The sequence below is a fragment of the Callithrix jacchus genome, chromosome 21, assembly GCF_049354715.1.
Source record: "Callithrix jacchus isolate 240 chromosome 21, calJac240_pri, whole genome shotgun sequence".
In the NCBI taxonomy this organism is placed as follows: domain Eukaryota; kingdom Metazoa; phylum Chordata; class Mammalia; order Primates; family Cebidae; genus Callithrix; species Callithrix jacchus.
The window spans coordinates 15,420,666-15,443,978 of NC_133522.1; the positions used below are offsets into that span (position 1 = coordinate 15,420,666).

General features: G+C 37.3%; 1 protein-coding gene across 13 annotated transcripts in view; it reads left to right on the forward strand.

Annotated features, from left to right (window-relative positions):
- The window catches only part of ROBO1 (roundabout guidance receptor 1), a 1,154,664-nt gene that overhangs the window by 721,067 nt on the left and 410,284 nt on the right, over positions 1-23,313 (forward strand). For 4 of the 13 annotated variants that reach the window (XM_008986473.5, XM_035282829.3, XM_035282828.3 and 1 more), the window contains exon 1: positions 14,244-15,299. The exons of the other annotated variants lie outside the window; for them this stretch is intronic. In XM_008986473.5, the coding sequence (XP_008984721.3) occupies positions 15,245-15,299 (55 nt within the window). In that variant the 5' untranslated portion in view covers positions 14,244-15,244. Of the gene's footprint in view, positions 1-14,243; positions 15,300-23,313 lie in introns of those variants that run through there. 13 annotated transcript variants of the gene reach the window in all.

The following is a 23,313-nucleotide window of genomic DNA, read 5'->3' on the forward strand; positions in this document are numbered from 1 at the left end:
TGTTATTTTGGTGCTTTCAACATAACTCTAGTAATTATGTAAATATTGTATCATTATTAATTTTATTATCCTTAAAGTAATACATGCTGTAAAATTTAAATAGCATAGAAATAGATACTTTAAAAGTTGTTTTATTGCCTGTTTCACCAACACAGTTAATATACATTACACAAAATTGTGTTCACATATTCTAGGACATATATATGATTTTTTAATGTATTATCCTGGAATTCATGATTTAAATTGCCAATTTTATCCTAAGCAACTTACAGATTTTTAGGTAGCTCCACGTTTCTATTTTTAATGACTATAATATTCAATTAAATAACATACCATGGTTAAGTTCTTTATCTGTTATTTTATTAGAAGTGTAGACCTCTTCTGGTCATCATGGATATCTTTCACTATATCTGGAATGTTTGCTTAGCTTCTTAGAGCTGGAAACACTGTATCAAAGGGCATGATCACTTTATAATTCCAATGCAAATGTTTCCCACCTTCATTCTTCACTCCCAGAGATTACAAAGTGTCATAAAAAGACCCTGCACTTGAAGTCAGGCAGACCCGGTTTCTGACTAAGAGGCCATCCTGTGTAAATTTGGAGATGTTTTTCATCTCTGTGAATCTCATTTTTCTATGTTCCTGAGTCTTAAGATACAAATGGTAAAAAAATTATTTCTAATGATTTTATGAGGATTCGATGTGACAAATTGTAAAGACAAAGGGCATCTTTTTAAATCTTACTTGTGAACTGGGAAGTAAAAAAATGTTTCCATCATTTTGTCATAATAATAATATTTTCTAGGATGAAACTTTTTCCTCTCAGTTTATGGAGAACCAAAGGTCTCAAGTGACTTCAAGATTCTACTGAAAATATCTCCCTAGAAAATTTGAGATGTGAATACAATCTAGATCAGAGGTAGTTAGAGTAAATTATAAAGCAACCAGAAATTTTTGAAAGGATTGGAAGTTGTTTTGGCAGGGAAGCCATAGGGAAAAATTATCCTCTTGATTTGTAATAGACACTAGTTCTGAGGGTAGAATAGGGAGGTCGAGCTCATGGAATAAAATTCTATTTCAAAGAACCATGGCTCAAGTTTTATAAATGTTTCAGAAAAGCACTTTCAGAAATGAAAACCAGATTATTTTAATATATATTGTAGCTGTGAGGAACTATCAAAAATATAAAATAAATCACAAATTCAAAACACCAGTCAACATTAAAAAAAAAAAAAAAATGACAGCTTCGCTTTAAACTTTTAACCCAAAGGCGTTTTAGAAAAACCAGAAAGGCCACCCTAAGGATAAAGTCTGTGCCTTCTACTATGGATGCTAAGGACACACTTTAGAAATGTTTTTGAAATAAATGTAATCAAGCATTAAAACAGCCTGTAGAGCTAAAATGAAACCAGGTGGATTAACTGCTCTATGCATTGTTATATTCCTTGTGGCATTATCTCTGTTGTTTCATTAAGGAATTTACACACCGTTATATGACAACCTTGGTTTTCCTCAGTGATATGTGAATCACATATAAAGAATGCTTCCAAAGAGAATAGAATATGAGAAATAAATCACAGTAATTGGTAAAGGACTCTTTAAATTTTACTTAAAAATGCTAACAATGTTCTTTCAACTAGGTAGAAATATTACTTTAAAGAAACACACTGGAAACATCATAATATTATAAAAGTATTCCACAAATGTGCCAACAATTGGATCATACATATCTTGTTGGAAAATCCCCAGAATTCCTAGACAGTTGTGAGACTTGCAATTATCAATTTAAAATTATGAAATTGTGTTATCTTGAATTAATGACACTAAGGCTTATATAAAATAACCAGATTTTTCAGCTAATACGAAAACTACTTAAAATCTTAGGAGTTTTGAAGTATGTGAGATTACTTTTTAAAATTCATGTTTTAATGTCCTACCACTCTAACATACTGTTTTGAACTGTGTCATCTTCCATATTTCATTTTCTGAGATCCCATCTAGTTAATGAAAAGGAAGTCTTTATTTATCATTGTCCAGCCAGCAGAGGGCAATAGAGCATTGTGTTCTAAACACGCTCAACCAATTAAAACTTATTTCGTAGGGGAGGGATTTTCTGTTATGAACAGATAAAAATATAAATTAAAGAGACCTGCTATCAACTTCTGTTTCAGTAGGATGTGTATGTGTCTACGCACCCCTTGAGTTTTTTATTTATGTTTTTGATAATTTATTGTGATTATAGTGAACTCATTATCTGAAATTAGTCCAAGGGTACATGAATAAAAACTAAGAAACAGCATAATGGTAAATGTCATCCGATCTTTAGAGAACATTTCAAAAACTACAAAGTTTTGTATTTTTAAAGACGTTACCATAGAGAGAGATTCTATTGCCCACTTCATAGTGGCAGGAACAGTAAGTGAATTATCTGAGCTAAAAAAAAAACATGCCTCTCATCTCATTTAAGTTTTTGCAAATAAATGGTTTACTGGCACTTTCTTTAAGCATCTATTCGTATATCCATTCTGAACTTAATTTATTAAGCTAAATTTATTATATTATTTATCATTTAAAAATCATTTTATGATGGACTAATAAAATCTGTTTCTCAAAATGTATGTAGGAATTAGTATAATGTACAATGGAAGGAAAATCTTGATAAAAATATGATTTAAACAATGTAATATTTTCTCTCATTGTTAAATTAGTTCTGAAGATATACTCTATATTGTGTATTAAAAATAATTTACTAAATACATGTTATTGTTATAAGGTCATGGCATTTCTGGACCTTCTAGCTTTAAACTATGATTCTTTCATTCTAGAAGTTATTGCTTCCCTCCCTGAATTTCTACACACAGAAATTAAGCATTTAAAAAGCTCATTTCGTGACACTTAAGTCTACACTGAGCAATTTCCTTTTCATCCTTTTGGCTTTGTACCTTATATAAGCCTGTGTGTCTCTCTCACTATTGTTTAAGAGCATTGCGTTTTAAAATACTATATTAATTGCAAACTCCCTAAATAAAATCAAATTTGTATTATTTCAAAGAATATTATATGTAGACATGTTTTAAATTACATTTATTGTTTTCTGAACATTCTTTTAAACAACAATCTTTATATGCTTCCCTTATTAAATTTAAAAAGTGTTCCATTTTCTCCTGCTAACTATAAACTTAATTTTGAGATTTTCTTCACAATGAAATCACAATAATAATAATAATTGATTAACAGTTGATGATTGCTTACTCCACTACAAGTATTTTATGTGTATTACCTGTTTTAATCCTTGCAAAACCCCTAGAAGAAAAGAACTATTATGCTCTTAATATAAAAAGAATAGCTGTTAGTGATATTAAGAAACTTATCCACCATCACTCAGCTAGTCAGTGACAGAGATGGACATTTGTATTCTTACCCACTTACACATTTTAGAAGCAAATATTGTGCTTCATCATTATTCTACATATGCACCTAAACATTTTATTTTCTCTGCTTCAAAGAGCAAGTTTAAGTAAACTAGCTTTTAAGTTGTCTGAGATATTCCTTTATCTTGTAAATCCCTGGCAGAGGAATAATACATGTTACACATGTGGATTTTTTCCTGGAGAAATATAAAAGTACACATATATATTCAGTAATGACTAACGAGACACTAAAACATATCAATAGACAATATTTACTATACTCATTCAAACTACACCACACAAAAGAAAAATTTTGTTAGTTCTCATTTCATCATGTAAATGGGTAGCATTTAGAAATTATTTGTGATCAGCGCTATGGAGAAATAGCGTTGTTCTAGGAACATCACACAGAAACCTGATATATAAGGAAAGGCTGGAAATGGCCGGTCTAGGTGGCTTTTCTGAGGAAGAGACTTTGATCTGAAACTTAAAAGATAAATTGAAGTCACCCAGGGGAAGTCTGGGCTGGATGGCAAATTCTTCAAACTGTGTCCTCCTACTTTAATCACATAGCTTCCACCTGGAAAGCATATTTAATGATATTCTAGGAAATATGCATATGTCTGAAGAAACATCTCTGTATGCATTACTACCTTTTAAGGTATTACTATTGGGAAATATTAAGGGGAGCAAGATCGGAGAAATGTAGGGTAGTAGACAATCTGGTTTATTAATAAGACTTGGGCAGGTGTTCTGTACATTTCAGTATAAGTTAAAATAAACTGACAAATATTCACCATTATTTAAGACAGATGGACTTTCCAGATAAATATCTGATTTTTAAAAGTGACAAAATTACTAACCTCAAAAAATAATGATATTACTTCTTTAATCAGTAAAGCATAAGAGATGATACTCTTTTTAACAAGTATTTTAATTTTAGGTTCACTTTTCTCCATGTAAAAGAGGATAACTAAGTCTTTCAAACTCCTATTGTGTAATAAGCCACCTATAAAATTTAAAGAAAAAAATCAAGAAATAGAGATGTTAGCCAAATAATGTGATTTGGATAAACTATGATGCTCATCATACAAATAGGTTGATCCCTATTTAGACTAGAACATTTATGTATGATGATGTCATAATCACTGACAATAATTGCGATAGCCAAATGTTAAACAGTACGTTCTCCCAGCTTAAAGGAACACTTGGTGAAATAATAAACTGTGCTTAAGTTTATACTTTTTCCCAAAGGTAACTGTTTAGGAAAAGCACTTACGTCTTAATTTATTGTCCTTACTAAAAGAAAAGAATTTACTTTCTGGTGTGAAATACAAGACCTGTGAAATTCAAGCATAGTTGTGAAGAACAGACATTTTCATTTATTAATCACTTGTAATAAAAACAAAAGGCGTCCCTCGAACAAATATATAATAATTCTATTAAGTACGAAGAAGAAATATAGGTGTGAATATATGTCTCATGGTTTTTCATAGTTAACTGTGATCTTTTTAACTCTTATATATGTTGGTTCTAAGATCATTGGAATAAGTAATCTATATAGCAATGTCAATCAGGTAATTTAATAAACTGTGGGAAGTATGAATTGCTTCAATAGAATATTTGTAATTAAAATGAAATTTACCAACACTTTAGCTAGAAAACATTCTAATATGACTTAGAAAATCAGATGCACAGCTTCACAGCAATAGAAATAACGTAAACCTCTAACAATTGGAGACTAGTTACATGTATTTTAATACATTCATCTGATGGAATTCTGTTTTTCTCTCTCAATGATAGTGTTAAAGAATATTTTATGACCTGGAAAAAAGTTATTATGACTATTTTTGAATGAAAATGTAGGTTTCATTAACAGTTTTTAGACCACTATACCATGTTGTTAGATAAAAAGTCTCTACATGCAAAGTGAAATAGGAAAAGATATGCAGCAAAATGTTGATAGCACATGTGATCATATCTGAGTGAATTATTGTAATATTGTTTGTTTCTTTTAGGTTTTCCAAATGCTCTAAAAATATGTTACTTGTATATTGTGAAAAAAATTAAAATCTTATTAGAACCAATCATGATCTGAACATAAGGCTATCAAGCATACTACTTTAGTATGTACTCTTAGTATTTTTAGCAAAGAATTAATGTGCTAAACTATTAAAAAATTTTACTTTGCAATTAAAACATTGTAAGTAAAAAGTAATATTTAGAAATCTTCATATAAATAGAATAATTTTGGTATGATGTTTTTGGTGATAAGATTGTTTTACTGGCTTCAGCAAATGTCTGTTTTGTTTCACAAATACACATAGGACACATAACTGCAATAAGATATATAACAAGATGTGGTGTTCGAAGTGAAATTCTACCTTCTAGGTGTAATAAACAACTCTAAAGAAGTATATAGTGATAGGAAATTGAGAAGATGAGATTAGATCAAATCCACAAAGACTTTTAGTTCCAATAATGAAATTGGATGAATTCTTTTGGAATGTGGCCAGGATGTCAGAGAGGGGTGATTAAACTCTTGGGAAAATATATAATTATCCTTGTTGTTAAGGGAGTAGGTTTATATTCCATGTCAGTTTTCAAGAGCAGTTTGTTTCTCAGTAACAATTACAGGATTTGGATTCAGTATTTACCCACAAGAATGAGCGCTTCCACAGTCCTCAGTCACACCAAGGAGCTATTAAATCCCAAAGCCCCAATTTGGCTTCTCAAGTGTGAAGTCTTCCCATAAGCCAAATAAAAGAGGAATAGATTAATAGGTTATAAAATAAATAATTTCCAAATAATTATGATACTACAATTTAATGAATTCTTTAGTATATTTATTATTGCTTATGATAAACTTGGATACCCTTTTTCAAAAGGTAATGTAACAATGAATATTTAGGACTACTTCTATTTAATATAAACACAAAATAGGAAACTCTAATACAATTTCAAGATGGTTTTTAAATGAACATAGTACTTCTTTATAGAACTGTTTAAAATAAATTGAACCCTAGGTAAAATATTGTTCCGAATAAACAAAGCAGCAGGTGGAACTAAACATCATGAATGCACTAAATAAGACATAAATCCCAACATATGCACCTCGGTCCTATAAACACTTATGGAAGGATTTTTTTTAAAAAAAGCAATGAAAAACAAAAACACTAAACAGTTTTGTAAAACACATCTGCAGAATTAAACATAATGTAAATTGCTTAAAAAATAGTTTGTGTTCAAATTGTAAGCCTACAGAGGTTGTCATTCCTCTGCGCAGCTGTTAACTAAGATCCCAATTTAACCGAATTTTAAATCATGATTAGAATAGTATATGTTTGGTCTCAGATGTATCTGGAAGTAAGAAACCAAAAGACAGCAAATCCCATGGTGAGATATAAATTTATATGCATCTTTATGTTTTCCAATCTCCTTCAAATGCCTTAACAAACTTGTACAATATATTTTTTTTTCGTATCATCTCATTAGAGTTAAAAGAAACATAAAACCACTTTGAACATTTTGGGCATAAAATAAAAAAGCTTTGAACTCCTTACTTCATATAGAAGTAGATCTAAAAATGCATAACTTCAGAGTCACTTTCTTGTACTGGTCGCAAAGTACAAGAAACTAGATCTTTCCACACAAAACCCAAAACATATTCACTGATAGCTTTATTCAGCTAGAACAGAATCTGTAAAAGTTATATTACTTTTATCAAAAACTTTTATTTGCACCTCACAGTCTGGAGCAAGGGTAAAAGCCAATTCCCTGAATACAGATCACCGCGGTTCAAATTTATGCTTGCCCTTCATGTATAAAATGAGATAATAGGGCCGAGAGCGGTGGCTCACGCCTGTAATCCCAGCACTTTGGGAGGCCGAGGCGGGTGGATCACGAGGTCAACAGATCGAGACCATCCTGGTCAACATGGTGAAACCCCGTCTCTACTAAAAATACAAGAAAAGTAGCTGGGAACGATGGTGCGTGCCTGTAATCCCAGCTACTCAGGAGGCTGAGGCAGGAGAATTGCCTGAACCCAGGAGGCGGAGGTTGCGGTGAGCCAAGATTGCACCATTGCACTCCAGCCTGGGTAACAAGAGCGAAACTCCGCCTCAAAAAAAAAAAAAAAAAAAAAAAAAAAGAAGCGATAACAATGGTTCCCTGAGGATTAAATGTGTTAGAATACATAAAATACTTCGAATAGTACCTATTGCACATAATGTTACATAAATATTGGTTATTATTTTTATTCTATTAGAAACTGGAGCTACAACAAAAAAACATCATTCCCGATTCCCAGTGAGTCAGTAACACGTAAAACATACTTGTAAAACGTATATGTAAAACATAATATTTAATACAATAACAATATAATATCTATTATACTATGCCATATCTAATGATGTAAGGATGTTAAAGGTAGAGAATTTTGATCAAGAACTGCTGATTATTCTGGTAGAAAGAAGTGTTCTCTAGCAATTTAGAGAATTGTGTTCCTGTCACAAGTAAATTACTAGCTAGAGTCTTCTGGGATTTTTTTTTCTTTTTTTTCTTTTTTTCTTTTTCTTTTTCTTTTTTTTTTTTTTAGACAATCTTGCTCTGTCGCCAGGCGCAGGCTGGAGTGCAGTGGCACAATCTCGGCTCACTGCAACCTCCGCCTCCCAGATTCAGGCAACTCTCCTGCCTCAGCCCCCTAAGTAGCTGGGACTACAGGCGTTCACCGCCACGCCCCACCAATTTTTGTATTTTTTGTAGAGACGGGATTTCACCATGTGGGCCAGGATGGTCTTGCTCTCTTGACCTCGTGATCCGACCGCCTCGGCCTCCCAAAGTGCTGGGATTATAGGCTTGAGCCCCCGCGCCCGGCCAAAGCTGGTTTCTTTAAGTTTCAGTTTTCTCATCTATGAAAAGTTAATCTTGAGGTTTGCTTCTTGTGAATGTTATATACTTTAACTCTGTCGATGCTCCCAATTTCTCTGGTCCCAAATAACCCTACCTAAATAAGTGCATGCTTATTTAGTCAGAACGTTGATTCTGAAGGTACTAAAGTCCACTGAAACATGAGTGATATTCACGTTAGTTCTCTGTTGATGTAGATAAGTGGTTGAACTATGTATTAGACAAAATGAATTCTAGAATTATAGAAATAGTTAATAGGAAGCATTTTTCAAAAATAAATATTAACAATGAGATAAAACTTATTCATCCATTCAACAAACATCTGAGTGCCCACTCAGTGCCACGTGCTGTTTTGGATGCTGGGACTACACAAGTAAACTAAATAGTCAAGAATCCCTGGCCTTATTCTAAAAGGAGGGTTGCAGCAACAAAATTAAAAACTGCAGTAGTATCCTAGATGTGAAAAAGTGCTTCATAGGAAAAACAAAAACGAAACTAAACAAATCGAAGGGATATGGGAAGCATGGTGTGAGAATGTAGTTTTACGGTACCCACACAGAAAAAGCCTCTCTGAAGTTTGATGATATAAAAACCTGAGAAGGGATAGTGCAAGTTGTCAGGTTTATGGAGGTGAGTACTTCTCATAGAGCACGTGTAGCATCCTTGAGGCAGGAGGCTGGCTGATTCATTCTAGGAACAGCATAGACGTCATTGGGAAAGAACAAAATGAGAAAAAAGCAGGTAATGTGGGGGGACACGATGTCAGGAAAGGATGCGGGACTAGCTCAGGTTAGGCCTTGTAGACTTCTGGAAAGATATGGGCTCTCACTTAAAGTGAGGCAGGAAAACCACTGGAGTGTTTTGAGCAGAGGAGAGGCATAATTTGTCTCAGATTTAACAAGATCCCTCTGGCTGCTCTATGAAGAAAGCCTTAGAAGTGCAGTTACTTAAATGTATGGTCTTTTCCAGTAAGGAATACTGCATTGCTCATTTTAACACAAACAAGTTTACTGCCAAGTAACGATCATGTGCAATTTAGTCAGGGAAGCCGAAGATCTTACTTTTCAGGTGTAGGGTATTGGATTAGAGAGATGTTACCACAATAGCTAAATGCCATAAACTGAACGATGTTTATTAAAGAGACAAGATTTCTCATAACTATCCTCCTTTAGGGACTCGCAATTCTTATCTGCATATTAAAGGCTTTGGAGAATCCTTAAATGTATTGAATCCTAAGTCTCCCAAGCCTATCCTACCATGGAACTCATTTTTGTTCCTTTAAGTGCTTCAGTTCAAAACAAACTGTGTTCAAACGTAAATTCCCTGGCTACTGAACCTCTTAACTTTGAGTTAATTATGTAATCTCAACATCATCTCTAAAGTGGGATAATAACATCACCTCACTTGCCTGTGGTGAGAGATTAATGTTTGTAAGGGACCCCAAACAGTGCCCATAATTAGTGCCACTTTTCTGCATCCTCTCCTTTATCTTCAAAAGCTTACCCCCTCTTAACATAAAAGTAGTAAATTCTAGCCAGATCCAGTGTTGCTAATATATAAGGTCCCAGGCTCTATCAAAAGTACTTAGTATGATAGCACCTTGTTTTAGAACATCTACAATGTGCCTGAGATGCTGAGATGCTAAAAGACAAATGCAGCACAGTAATTCCACAACAAAGTTGAATATCTCATAATTTATATTTTTTAAGCGAGCCTTATAGACCAATAGCGAGGCTGGAGTACATCATCTGGTGGGACCAAGGGGATGATGGTCCTTTACAATGTCTTCACAATGCTGTGTTAAAAATATTGGCCCCGGCTGGGCAGTGGCTCAGGCCTGTAATCCCAGCACTTTGGAAGGCTGAGGCAGGCGGATCACGAGGTCAGGAGTTTGAGACCAGCCTGACCAACATGGTGAAACACTGTCTTTACTAAAAATACAGAAAAAAAATAAATAGCTGGGCCTTGTGGCGGTGCCTGTAATCTCAGCTACCTAGGAAGCTGAGGCAAGGGGAATCGCTTGGACCTGGGAAGTAGAGGTTGCAGTGAGCCGAGATCACACCACTGCGCTCCAGCCCCGGCAACACTGCAAGACTCCATCTAATATGTGTGTGTACATATATATATATATATATATGAGTGTGTGTGTGTGTGTGTGTGTCCCATTGACAAGGCCTGAAGTCTTTAAGTAAGTGAAGATGAATAACCCTGGGAATCTCTTCGCCCTATGATTTTTGGTTTGAAACACATAATTACCTGTTTTAAGTAGCAGAAACAAACAAACAAAAGTAATACTGTTAAAATGCACCTTATGTACATTTGAAAGTACCATATGCAGCTTCATCAAGAAAGTTAAAACTAAATAGGCCTGGTTTCTTGAAACACAGTAGATGTTCCACAAATCTCAGTTCACTCTCCTTGTATTAGGATTACTTTAGCTTGCTTTCTGAGATGAGACTTTTCTTATGAATCCAAACATAGGAAAGTATTCAATTATTCAAACATTCATCTTAGTTCATCAACTTAAATACCAAAGATGGCACAGACTATTCAGCAATTCCATGGAAGAGTTGCTAAACTAACTGCTGTACTCCGAGGGATGGGATCTGGGAGTATTCACTGCGTGGGTCACACCGCTCTTAATTAGATTTGCTGGAACTTAGGGCTTGCATCTCAGCCTCAGTCTGAATCTAAGGTTCTTTGCTAAGAAGGCAAGAGAGATGTTCCGGTTTGTATTCCACTCACCTTGGAAACTCTATTTCGCTCCTACTCATCTGAATAAGTGGCACCTGCAATCCCTGAAGAGACCCTGGGTGTGCTGTTATTTCCTGAGTTCCTGTGGCTACCTCCGTGAAAGGTGTAACCAGACTGGAGCAACACAAGAGATCATGGCTGCCATGGAATTTTGACTGTCTAAAAGCCCTCCTTCACGGGACTACTGGAATACTGGAATGTATTATTTTCAGGCTTCTTCAAAATTCTCAGGGGAGATCCTAGATTTTGGGGATCCTGAATTTCATAGGCTCCAAATGAGATGAGAATTCTCTAAATGGAAATTTAGAAACCACCCTTCATTCAGATCATAGTGATCAGAATAGGGTTACTGAGTACAAGTTAGACTACTTTCTCTGTACCTTGTGCTGTGTCTCCCACCCAAACCAAAATGAGTCAAGGTTCTCTTGTACGTGTCAGAGTTGCCTGAAAATCTGATGTGAGTCCATTCCCTATCTACATGTATATGCTCACACTTGCACAGGCAGTCACAGAGAGACATTGAGCATTTCATGCATTCTTCTAGGTAATTGAAAGTTCAGGAACAAAAGTGAAAAGGTGACAAGTTGCTATGATCCATCCATCTCTAGGAATGTACTGGGATGTCATTTAACCCCAGTGGCACTTTGTTTTTATTTTTTCAGACGGATTCCACTCTGGAGCCTGTTCTGTTTTGTGTAGGTCCCCACAGTAGGAGCTCTAAAAGCCTGATGAAAGGGATAATATTTGCATCTTGTCCCTACAGCACATTTTACTGTTTATTGCACATAGATAAAGTTCAGTAAGTGTTTGTTTGCATGGGTAATAGTGAGAAAAAGGAAGTAGATACAAAAGTTTTCAGGTACATTGAGTTTCACTTCTTATAGATCCGTAATGCCTTCTGAATACAAGTTCTTGTCCTTATGTGCCATCTTTACTGATATATAATGGACAGAAAGGACTAACACATATGAGTTGGTGATGATGGTCTTCATCAGGGGCTGGCCAAAAGTTAGTTCCTTGAGGAAACTTACTGCTGACTCTCCTAGGTAATATCATCTCTAGGAGTGGAAGAGAGGGGACAGGTGGGTGAGAAATATAAGGTGGTATTAACATGGTTTGCATTCAATGAGATAAATGGCAAAAGAGATCTTGAGAGATATGAGCAAACTTCTAGAGACCAGGAGATCCACTTTGGGAAACAATGCAATAGGGATCATTATACATATTCATTATATTTAAAAGTATACCCCCATCACTAAGTGAAAGTTTGACGTCTTTATTTAACATGCACTCAAGTGATAGGTGGGTTTGAATTTTCTCTCCCTCCTGCTCTCTTTCTAAGTAGCACACTTAGTATTTATTTATTTGCCATTCCTAGCTACGCTTATCTTAAAAGTACGTTTTTATTCCAAGAAAAGGAGATATATTCTATGTTTCTCACTAAATATCCTTTCACAAGACCAAATTGATGTTTGCTTTTCAGCTTTGACTGCCCATTCATAGTTTCACTGCTGAAAAGATTTTGGTTGGAGTCTTTGAATGCTTATCTTCAGCCTGTTTACTGAATTTGTAGTCAGTTTTCTCAGTATTAAACTATCTTACACTTTGAAAGATATGTGCTGTTAACCAGAGTTTTCACAAAATGTTGCTCTAAAGTCATTGGTTGTGCCAGCAGCAACAAAATTTGCTTTTAAATTTTTATCTTCCATTAAGTAATAAATGTGCTCACCTGAAAATAAATGGAAAAGCACAAGATTACCTAGAAAAGAGCAAATCCTCCTTCTCTGCCCTAGCCACTGTGCAGTTCTCTCCTCCAGAGGTAGCCACTGAAAGCAGCTTCTTATATATGCTGCTAGATATGAAATAATTTTTTTAAGCTATGGTACACAACTCTGTAGATAATAATTCTGCTATTTATTCAGCATTCAGCATGTTAGGTATTTTACATACTGTGTCTTTTTTTTTTTTTTAGATGGAGTCTCGCTTTGTTGTTCAGGCTGGAGTGCAGTGGCAGTGATCTTGGCTCACTGCAACCTCCGCCTCAAGCAATTCTCCTGTCTCAGCCTCCCGAGTAGCTGGGGCTACAGGGGAACGCCGCCACCCGCGGCTATTTTTTGTATTTTTAGTAGAGAAGGGGTTTCACCATATTTGTCAGGCTGGTCTTGAACTCCTGATCTTAGGTTGATCCGCCCGCCTCAGCCTCCCAAAGTGCTGGGATTACAAGTGTTAGCCATAGAAAGAAAAATGACAGTCAATGGATGAATGCGACACTTGTGTCAGGTTTGTTTTACTTGGCGTATTTTTTTTTTTTTTTTTTTTTTAATTAATGGAGTAAAGTATCTCAAGAATAGAAACAGAGAAGAGTAAACAGGCCTGGGCACAGAGGTAATAACTGGTAGGTTGGGATTTCAGGGCTGGTCTACTGGGTGAGAAAGCCTATGCCTGTTGGTTTTGAAATGCTGACGAGATTCTCATAACTGCAAACGCTTTTGCATTTTTTCTCTCTCTATCTCTTTAAAATTACCTCCCATTGTTAGCTTTCTAATGTATGGAGTGTAAGCAGTTGAAAGAGAGGGTCTCAAATGAAATATGACGAAATAATCCCAAGGCCCGACACTGTGCCTTATGATTTGGGTATCAATCCTACAAGAGCTTCAACAACTTCAACTTAAAAGAAAAGGATGGTTGTAACAGAATGCCCCATATGTTCTCTGTTTACCTCCTGTATACTAAAGGCATGTTACGCAAAATTTATTTATTTATTCTTTAATGGGAACGGGGAGAGGTGAGAGCGGAGTTATTTAGGAGTTTATTCCAATCCCTGGAAGCGGCAAGGAAGAGGTTAAGTTGGACCAGGAGGATTTTTGAAGTCTTTGGCTGGGAGGTTCCATTTGGAGAAAGGTGCAGGGGAGCTAGGGGTGGCGACAGAAACAAGACTGGTTCTCATTCGCCTGGATTTCCGATTCTGAGCAATTGGATTCTCACCTGAAGGCGCAGTTGGGCACCCCTGGCTTACGGGTGGAAAGATTGAGGAGCAGAACTTGCCTGAACAGCGCCTGTAGAGTGTTGGGAAGCGCGGAAAGGACCACGCGGCCCCTTTAAGTATTCTCGGGCCGGGGAGGAGAGGGAGGAAACTGGGAGCCGCGGGGACCGTGGGGGAAACCCACAAGCAGTCGAGCCGGAGAGGAGGCAGCGTGAGAGCAGAAACTTCAGACGCCGCTGCTCCCGGAGGAGCTCGGGTGAGCCGCGGCAGCCGTCCCTCCCACCCGCAGCAGCATCCTCCCTGCCCTTCTCTGCCACCCCGGGGAGAGCCGGCAGCTGCCTCTTTACAGCTTCCACGAGCCAGGGGTGCAAGCAGCTACCCCCTGGAACTTTGGGCTTCAGCGTAGTTTGGGGGTGCCTGCGCGCGCCCCAGAGGGCGAGGGGCCGGGGGCGATGTTGGGCGCCGCGCGGGGCTGGGGGTGCCCGGAAGGCGTGCGAGTGTCCGCAGTCCTGCTGCTGTCCCGAGTATCCTCCGTATCACCCAAGTGATGGGAACAAGGGCCCGCCCAGGCAGCCGCTGTCGCCGCACCACCCCCTCGCTCGCCCCCCGCGCGCGGAGTCACCCAGCCACACTCCCGGCACCCCGAGCCCGTCCTCCGGAGCTGCTGCTGCTACTTTGGCTGCTCTCGCCGCCGCCGCGGGTGGCCCGCTGCTGACTGGGCTTGCCTGGAGGCAGAGAAGCACTTTTTGGCCCTCCCTGATCGGCTCTCACACCCCAACTTTGCCGCCGCCGCGCCTGCCCTCGCAGCGGCGCTCGGGCGCACATTGTGGGGCGCACGCCGGAGCCTCAGCTAGACTGTGGAGGCAGGAAACGGCACTACTGCGCTTCTGCTTCGGCTCTTTGTTGTTCGCTTTGGATGGTTCTTCAAAGTGTCTGAACCTCCTTGGAAATCCTGGGGCCAGAGAAGACGAACCTTAAAATTCTTCCTCTGCAAAAGGCTCTGAGATATTGACAAGCGCGCGGAAAGGTCGACGAGTAATTGTCCTGAAAACTCCTGGCTAATTGACCCACGTTGCTTATATTAAGCCTTTGTGTGTTGTGTGTGTGCTGTGTGGCTTCATACATTTGGGGACCTATTTCTACTCACTCCTCTTGGCATGAGACTGTATGCAGGATCCACCCGAGGACAATGATTGCGGAGCCTGCTCACTTTTACCTGTTTGGATTAATATGTCTCTGTTCAGGTAACCCCGCATCTTCTTTCTTCACCCTTGATCCTCTCTGCTCTCCCCCTCTCCACTTTTCAAAATCAAACCCAGAATTGCATTTTGGCTACCTCTCCCTCCTAAGGCCGGAGCAGCTCGATTCCTGCAACACTTTTAGGCGAAAATGTTCCTAGTTCACATTTGGGGTTGTCTCTTTTTCCCCATTTCTCAAAACCTCCCCTCCACCCCCGAACCTCCTCAAGAATCTTTGCAGACCTCGGCCTTTTGCCAAGTTCAGGGCACGCCCAGATTACCCTGGGCAAACGCCGGTCTAAGCACCAGGGTGGGAGGAGGCACCGGTTGGCAGTGAGCTAGGGCCCCCAGGATGCGCTGAAGTATTGCTTTCTTGGGGAGGGAAATGTGCACCCTGGGAGCTTGTGGCCCACAGGCTTGCCAGAATTCCAGAAACTGGTCCTCCAATTTGCCCCTCCTCTTCCGAGCACAAGGGGTTGTTAGTAGTTGTTTTATGTAACCAAAGTCTGTAATTAAATTTGATTCTGAAGAAGCTTCATGAAATAACTCCTTCCTAACGTAGGATATAAAATAGCCACTGCCTCGCTGGGTTTGGAAGGAAAACAGGCGGTTGCTAGCATCAGAAAGGGGACAGTTTGCCTGGGAATTCTCATTGGCGAAAGAAAACAGCTGAATTTGGGATGTTTAGGATTAATGAAATAACACTGAAACTCCATATGAAGTGTTGGAAGGATACTGAAACGGGACCCTTCTGACGTAAGAGTACACTGGATCTACACTTGCAAATAGTTTTCTTACACTCCCTAAGAAACTTTTTACTATGGGTAAACTGAGCTACGATTCCACTTTTGTTTCTTTCCTTTTGGTAGATTCTGGTTTCAATCACAGACCCAATTTCAGGCTTTAACACACACACACACACACACACACACACACACACACACGGCACCTCAGGGAATTTTTATAGAAACGTTTGTATACTGAGCTTCAAGTTGCATCAGGGCTTATCGGTAAGAGTCGCTCAGTTTGCACAATTATGAAACGTTTTTAGGGGTTTGTTTGAGCTTTTGTGGTTTCTGATTATCATTTATGTTTTGACCAGGGATTTTGCTTAAGGCAGATGGTTAAGAGAATAAGAAAAGGAGGGAAAAACACCACATACACACACGTCAGCTAAATGATAGCGAGGAAACCCCTGAAAGAATTTTAGCCTATGAATTATGCTTGCTGACTGGAGGTTAAGAGGAAGATTTGCAATTAAAGTAAATTTAAAAAATAAATTGTTACTCCTTTAAAGAAAACAGAAACTGAAGTTTCAACCTGGGCTATCTCATCTGTGTCACAGTGGACGGATGAGCAGGCTAACTCCTTGGGGCTGTCATTCGCCACTTGCAGCTTCTCCTTCTGTAATGCCTTATTTTTCCTTAGTTTGCATATCTGAGTGATTGAATAGTCCTTCCAATACCCCACCCCTAGCCATGGATGCAAATCAAAAACATTAAAATCGAATCTCTCTATTTGCCTCTCTTGGCTGTGTCTCTCCCTAGTTTAATTTACAACTTCAGATACCTTTGAGATTTTTGTTGATTCACCTTTCTAGGTTAAAGTTTATTCACATGTGTAAAGTGAAGTGTCATTGTGATAAATGACTGCAGGAGCAGATTACTGAAGATAGGGGGATTAATGGTCATTAGTCACTGTTTGAGTTGAGTTTGTATATGTTGGAACATTTTATCATGGCTGTAGATTAAAGATAGGGTCACACTAATAGGATATCACTAAAAGCTGGTCGTGTCAACTTGCAAATTCTGTCTTCACTTGAATAATTATCTGGGAATGTACTGTCCTATTAGATTTATAATTTGATCAGTAATTAGTATCTGAGGGTTGTAATTTGAATAGATATGAGACAATTATAATGTTAGAGCTACACTGATTTCTGGCTTCATGTTTCTAATTTAATTTTCCATTTAAGTCGTTGATGATTTTTATAAACCTAAGTTTTTCCTATTGGTGAGCCTATCTACTTTGCCACTTTTCAGGACAAAAGCTTCTTTCTGAAGTGTTCCCTCAGACATAACCTGAAGCTTTTTATTCCTCATAACTCTCTCATGCTGTGAATCTGAACTTGGGAGGCCCAACTATTGAGTGGCTAGGGTGATTTCATGACAGTGTTCTGTTATAAAGCAACACTGTTCATTTGAATAAAACTTCACAAAACTCAAGTAACTAGTAACCTGGGTGTGTTCAAGACACCTGGTCAGAAGAATGAATGAAGTTCTTGAAAGATTGTGTTTCATGTCTTGCCTTGAGCCTAAGATCACAGTCTATCACGTGTTAATGGAGTGTATTTAAGAGAAATGTGGTGGGCTTAAATAAATCTAAGAGTACTGAGGGGGTAACTTACCTTCAACAAGATTTAACCTGTAAAAGCATCTATTGGTTGTCAGTTCTTTTTTTCTTTTTTCTTTCCTTCCTTTTTTAATTGGCTGCCAACTTAAAAAAGTCTAACAGTTTTCTTCAAACAGATTATAAACTCCATTTTGGTATGTGGATGGCATAGTTAGTACTAAGTACTGTGCTTAAGTGCGTTCACTTCTTATATATAGCCTTTCATCTATTAACTTGATGCAACAACAATAACTTTTCATTCAATGAAACTGAGATTTTTGAAAAAGTGGTTATTCCTTCAGAAATTCATTTTTCAGGTATATTCCTTTAATTTGTTGGTCTATCTGCCTTTTCTATGGACAGATAGACTTCTGTTGAGTTTTGGGGCGGGAGGGTGCATAAGAGTTAGCCCTGAAAAAAATCCATGTGATCTCTCAGGATCTGATTCTAAACATTTTTTCCTTCATAGACTTACTCTTCCCAAAGCCATTTGCTAAAACCTGCTTTTAAGTGACAAAGTATTTGAGTTTCAGTTTGAACTTAGGATGAGATTTGAATTTCAAATAAATGGAAGTTTACAGGTGCTGTCTTTCTTTTTCTCATCTTTTTTTTTTTTTTTTTTTTTTCCGGAGGGGGTGCCTTCTCTTGGGAAGAAGAATATTTTTAGATAAGTTTCACTATTTGAGCCAATTATCTGATCTCTGGTTTCTCTTCCTCTTTCCCTCCCTCCATCTTTCTTTCTGGTAAAAGTGTTGTGTAGTTCCAGTGCGTTCTGCTACTTTCTTTGTAACTTTTCTGGCTGTTAAACATACATACCTGCATACTGTAATATCTCTTAAAATATCTTTGTTTCTTGATAACGGGCATTCTAATGCATAAGACATTTATGGTTAAACGGTCTTAGAACAGAAAGTTTACCTGCACTTTTTTTCTTAGTCTTTGCTACAACAATTGAAATATTCTTATGTAATTTAAAGTGACACAAAATACTAAATTGCAGACTAACAATGACCATTTATTTTTCAATTTTACATTGACTCAATATCTATAATTTAAAACAACTGGGCAACAGGAATGCAATGGGAAGGAAACAGGATAACAGCTTCTCAGTGAAGACTATTAAGTGGTTGAATATTTATTTATTATCATCTGAGTTGATAAAATATGTTAAGGTGATACTTAGGATAATTTCTGCCTTTTAAAAAAATGTTTAATTTTTAAAACAAAAATATAAACTGCTCTGCGAACTCGATTTCATGTAGGAAAACAGAAGGAAAGCAACGTTATCATTCAATTTAAAATTAGGCCTAAGGTAATCTATAGACTACATGAAAGAAAGGCATCAAAAAGAAAAAGAAAGAAAGAAACTGAAAGCAGAAGTCTGAAGATGTGTGGCAGAAATGGGGGCCTCGAACTAAGCTTGTTTTAAAACATAGGCAGAGATAGAGTGGAAGTCGAGCAGCGAAGCAAATCCAAAAAGTGGATTTATTTTTCTTTTCTTGAAACTGTCTTGCTCTGTCGCCCAGGCTGGAATGCAGTAGTGTGGTCTTGGACCACTGCAAACTCTGCCTCCCAGGTTCAAGCGATTCTTCTGCCTCAGCCTCCTGAGTAGCTGAGATTACAGGTGCCCACCACCATGCCAGGCTAATTTTTGTAGGTTTAGTAGTACAGAGGGGGTTTTGCTATGTTGGCCAGGCTGGTCTCAAACTCCTGACCTCAGGAGTTCTGCCTGCTTTGGCCTCCCAAAGTGCTGAGATTACAGGTATGAGCCAGCATGTCCAGGCCAAAAAGTTGATTTCTGAAAATATGATGTAAGTGTATATACTCTTAAATTCAACAACTATATAAAGAACTAGATACTTTGCATTTTTAAAACAGAAAAAAAATTTTTTTTGAAGCATCTTTAACTCTCGGGTGAATCAATAGAATAATTTTTTTAAGCTACTCGTGTTACGACTTTAGAATATTGACTGCCTCAATGCATACTGAGTCTTATCAATGTATATTGAAGACTGATACCCCAAGTAGTTACCTTCTGTATCATTATACTTTTGTTTAAAAAAGACCAGTAAAGTGAAAGAAGAAAATAATTAAATGTTGAGATGGAATTCAAACTCTAGGTACAGTGAGAAACTTTGTGACAATGACTACTTTTCCTATGAAGCTAGGACTATCACTTACTGAAACTCACCATTATCTTATTTAATGCTCATAAAAATTCTATGACATATATGCTGTTATTTCTAAGACATTACTGTACCCTGATTTTATAGTTGTGGAAACTATATCATGGAGAAGTTAGGGGATGTGGTTCAGCAGGGATTTGAACCAAGCAGCCTCTAAAACTCTTACTACTGTGCACTTTCGTAGTTGAAAGAGAGAAATGAAGAATTTAAATAAGACAGATTATGGTTCAATCATTTTTAAAATTTTAAAACTTGTATCCAAAAAATCCGCTTAAATAAGACTGTGGTTTGAACACTTGAGAATTTGGAAGGAAGACATTATTCTTCCTGTCATTAAGAAAATGGCTCTCATTTTTAGATCACCAGGCAAGACAGCCAATTCTTTACATCTAACCAATTCACATTCAGCCTTGATTATGTCTGCATTTTTTGGCATGCTCAAAAGAGGAGGCTGAATGTAATTCAAAACATTGCTGGTGATGCAGATGCACATGGGTTCCAAGTTGTATTTTGGAAAATGAATGGCATTGTCCTTCTTGCACACTTGAGGGAAAATTTTGCTTTGCTCTGAATCCCAAGGCAAATAATTGGTACTCCTCAGAGAAGAGCCTGTGGAGAGACAATCATTTCCCCTGTGGTCGCTCTTAGGTTCTGGTTGAGTATGGGCTGGTGATTATTTAGTAGATGAGCCTTCTGCTTGACTGCTGCTCACAGATAACTCACTTCATGGTTAGTGATCATGGAAGGGTTGAGCCTTAATACCTGGTTGATCAGCTGGTTGGAAACTGCTTATGCATAGCCAATAAAGTTGCCATCCTGTGGAGATCAAAAGGCTACCTCCATTCTTTACAATTCTGGATTAGCATGATTTCCTTTCCCCTTCTCCCTCCACTTTCAGCCCCTTCCTTCAATCTTGCTGTTGAAGAAGAAGAAGAAGAAAAAAAAAGATGATCTGTAGTGTACAGGGAGATAGCTTTGATCTCCACTTCTTTGCTTTTTCCAGTCTCTTTTTTAACTATCCGAAAGGCTATTTCTAACACCGAAAGGTGTCATGTTGCTTGCTTCATGAAGCAATGAAGCTCAGCCTCTTTTCCCTTCAGCCAAAACAGGCTGCTACAAATCCTCTTACTTCTGTGATTTTACTTGGCTTCCAAACATCTTATGATAGTGTTGTTCCACACAAAATAATATTTTTGAACAGCATGACTGTGCATATCTTTCTGACTTTATTCAAGGAGAGAAGTACCTCTGTGGCATTCACAGCTGTCCATGGCTTGGGGCTGGAAAAGAATATTCTGTTTATTTTATTGAATTAATGCATTTTATTTTTTTGAGGAAAGTGGATAGAAGGTAAGCAATTGTAGAAAATGTTCTAAGGTCACAAGTTTGAGACTAAATAGTCTATCTGGGCTTAGTGCTTGTCACCTAGTTTGACACTTAAATGAAGCGTTAAAAGCACCATCAAAGGGTACAAGCTAATGTCAACAGAGCAGTGTGGTTCTGTGTTAAGTGGGAACCTAGTCTTTTTGTGTCAAGTGATTGCTTTGTATGCAGTTTATAGGAAATAGTCCGTTTTCGTTCCTGATCATACAGTATTTTGGGGAGCTATTTTTAAAATCATGTTAGTCTTTTAGTTAAGTAGAGCAGGGTTTACAAGAAAACATATTTTTAAGGTTGTCTGGCAATAGCAGCTCACAGTTACACTTTCCCAAGATGCCGTTGGTTAGATTTCAGAAAGTATCAAGTTCAAAGTATGTCTAAATTCAACTCATCTGTACAGGACCAAGAGCTGAGGACAGCTTGTCCACAGTTAGTCATGAAAGGAGTGTGGAGTCCTCAAAGCTCTTCTCTAAGATTATTTGCAGCGTTCTGCTTGAAACACAGTTTGTATGCCCAGTTTGTATAGAAAGTTAGAGTAAAAAAATGTGTTACATGTGACTCAAGTACTTGAAAAGCCGTTTCAGGTATATGTTATATCTTGATTTAACTTAAAATTTCAATGAGCATAACAAGATAGTGTTCATATGACCTAAAAGTCTTTGGGGCATGTTAGGTTTCATCATAATTTATGCACCATTAGGAAAAAAATATAACACCAACTTGCTAAGTTCATTCCTGGGTTTTGGTAGAAGAGGAAACCAAGGCCAGATTTTAGCTTCTCTGCACTAATGTGACTGGGGCCCTTTTTTGTTATTAGCAATTTCAGGTAAAGTAGGAAAAGAAAATGAAGCCAAAAATGAATGAATCAGGTCACAAATGTCTGTTTCAATACCATTTGGCAGCATAGTGCTAATAAGACACACTAAGTCTCATCATTTTATCTGCAACTTATCTTGCCTACTGTTATATTTTCTTGTTTACTATGTGATTTTCTTTATTCACGGATGGACTTCTAATTTGGCTAAAGAAATGTATCTATCTGCAATCCCTTTCCTCTAAAAGAAAACGAATGCTTTTTAGTTGCATAGCTCTAAAGCTGATTTTGTGTACTTAGGATTTATTGAGAAGGAAGTCTTTATCACCCTGAAACTTCACTAAAATGGTCCTGGCTCATATAACAAAGTGAGTTAAAGTAGCTTCGTATATATTAACTACACACCTCTGGGTAGCTTTCAACTTCTTTAGTTGCTTGGTTTGGGAAGTAATTTCAGTATCTCCAGACCATTCCATTAGCAAGTTGTCTGAATAAAGTAAACGGCTTGTACACGCTGTGGAAAATAAAACTCATCAGTTTATTTCCCTTGTATCTGAAGAGAAGTGAAAATTTCCTAGCAATCTGCGAGAACTACTACTTGCCTAAATTAATGAATTTAGTAATATATTTCCAAAATCTAAATCTGTAGAAGGAAAATAGGAGAGACATAAAGCTTTTATTTGGATATCTATGCAAATAGAAGGGGTATTCACTGTCAAGATCATTGCTATTAATCTCCATAAATTCAGACTGAACACAATCATCATAAAGACAGCTTTGATTTAAATTCAGTGTGATGAGAAAGAAAAAGAAACTCATTGTGTCATTTGATCTTTTCTCCTGTCATGGATCATTGAATCTTTAGAGCTCATTGCTTTTTAGTAGTCTATATATAGATATAGATAAATAGATATATATATTTACATGATGAGAAACTCAAGTGACTTATTAAATGATGATCGATGCAATTGTAGAGGCCTAGTTGTATACACTGAACCTGAAACACTAGGAATCAATAATATCTTTAATAATAATGGTAATACTGATAATGCCTAAAAGTTATAGAGTGTTTTTATCTGCCTGGCAAAGTGCTAACATGCCTTATCTTATTTAATACTTAAAACAATCACATTAGAAATGAATGTGTTATTAGCCGTGTCAATATGAAAAATGAGGTTCAAAAAGTTAAGCTCCTTAACTATGGCCAGTCAATGTAGTAGAGTGAGGATTTGAAACTAACCTGTCTCAT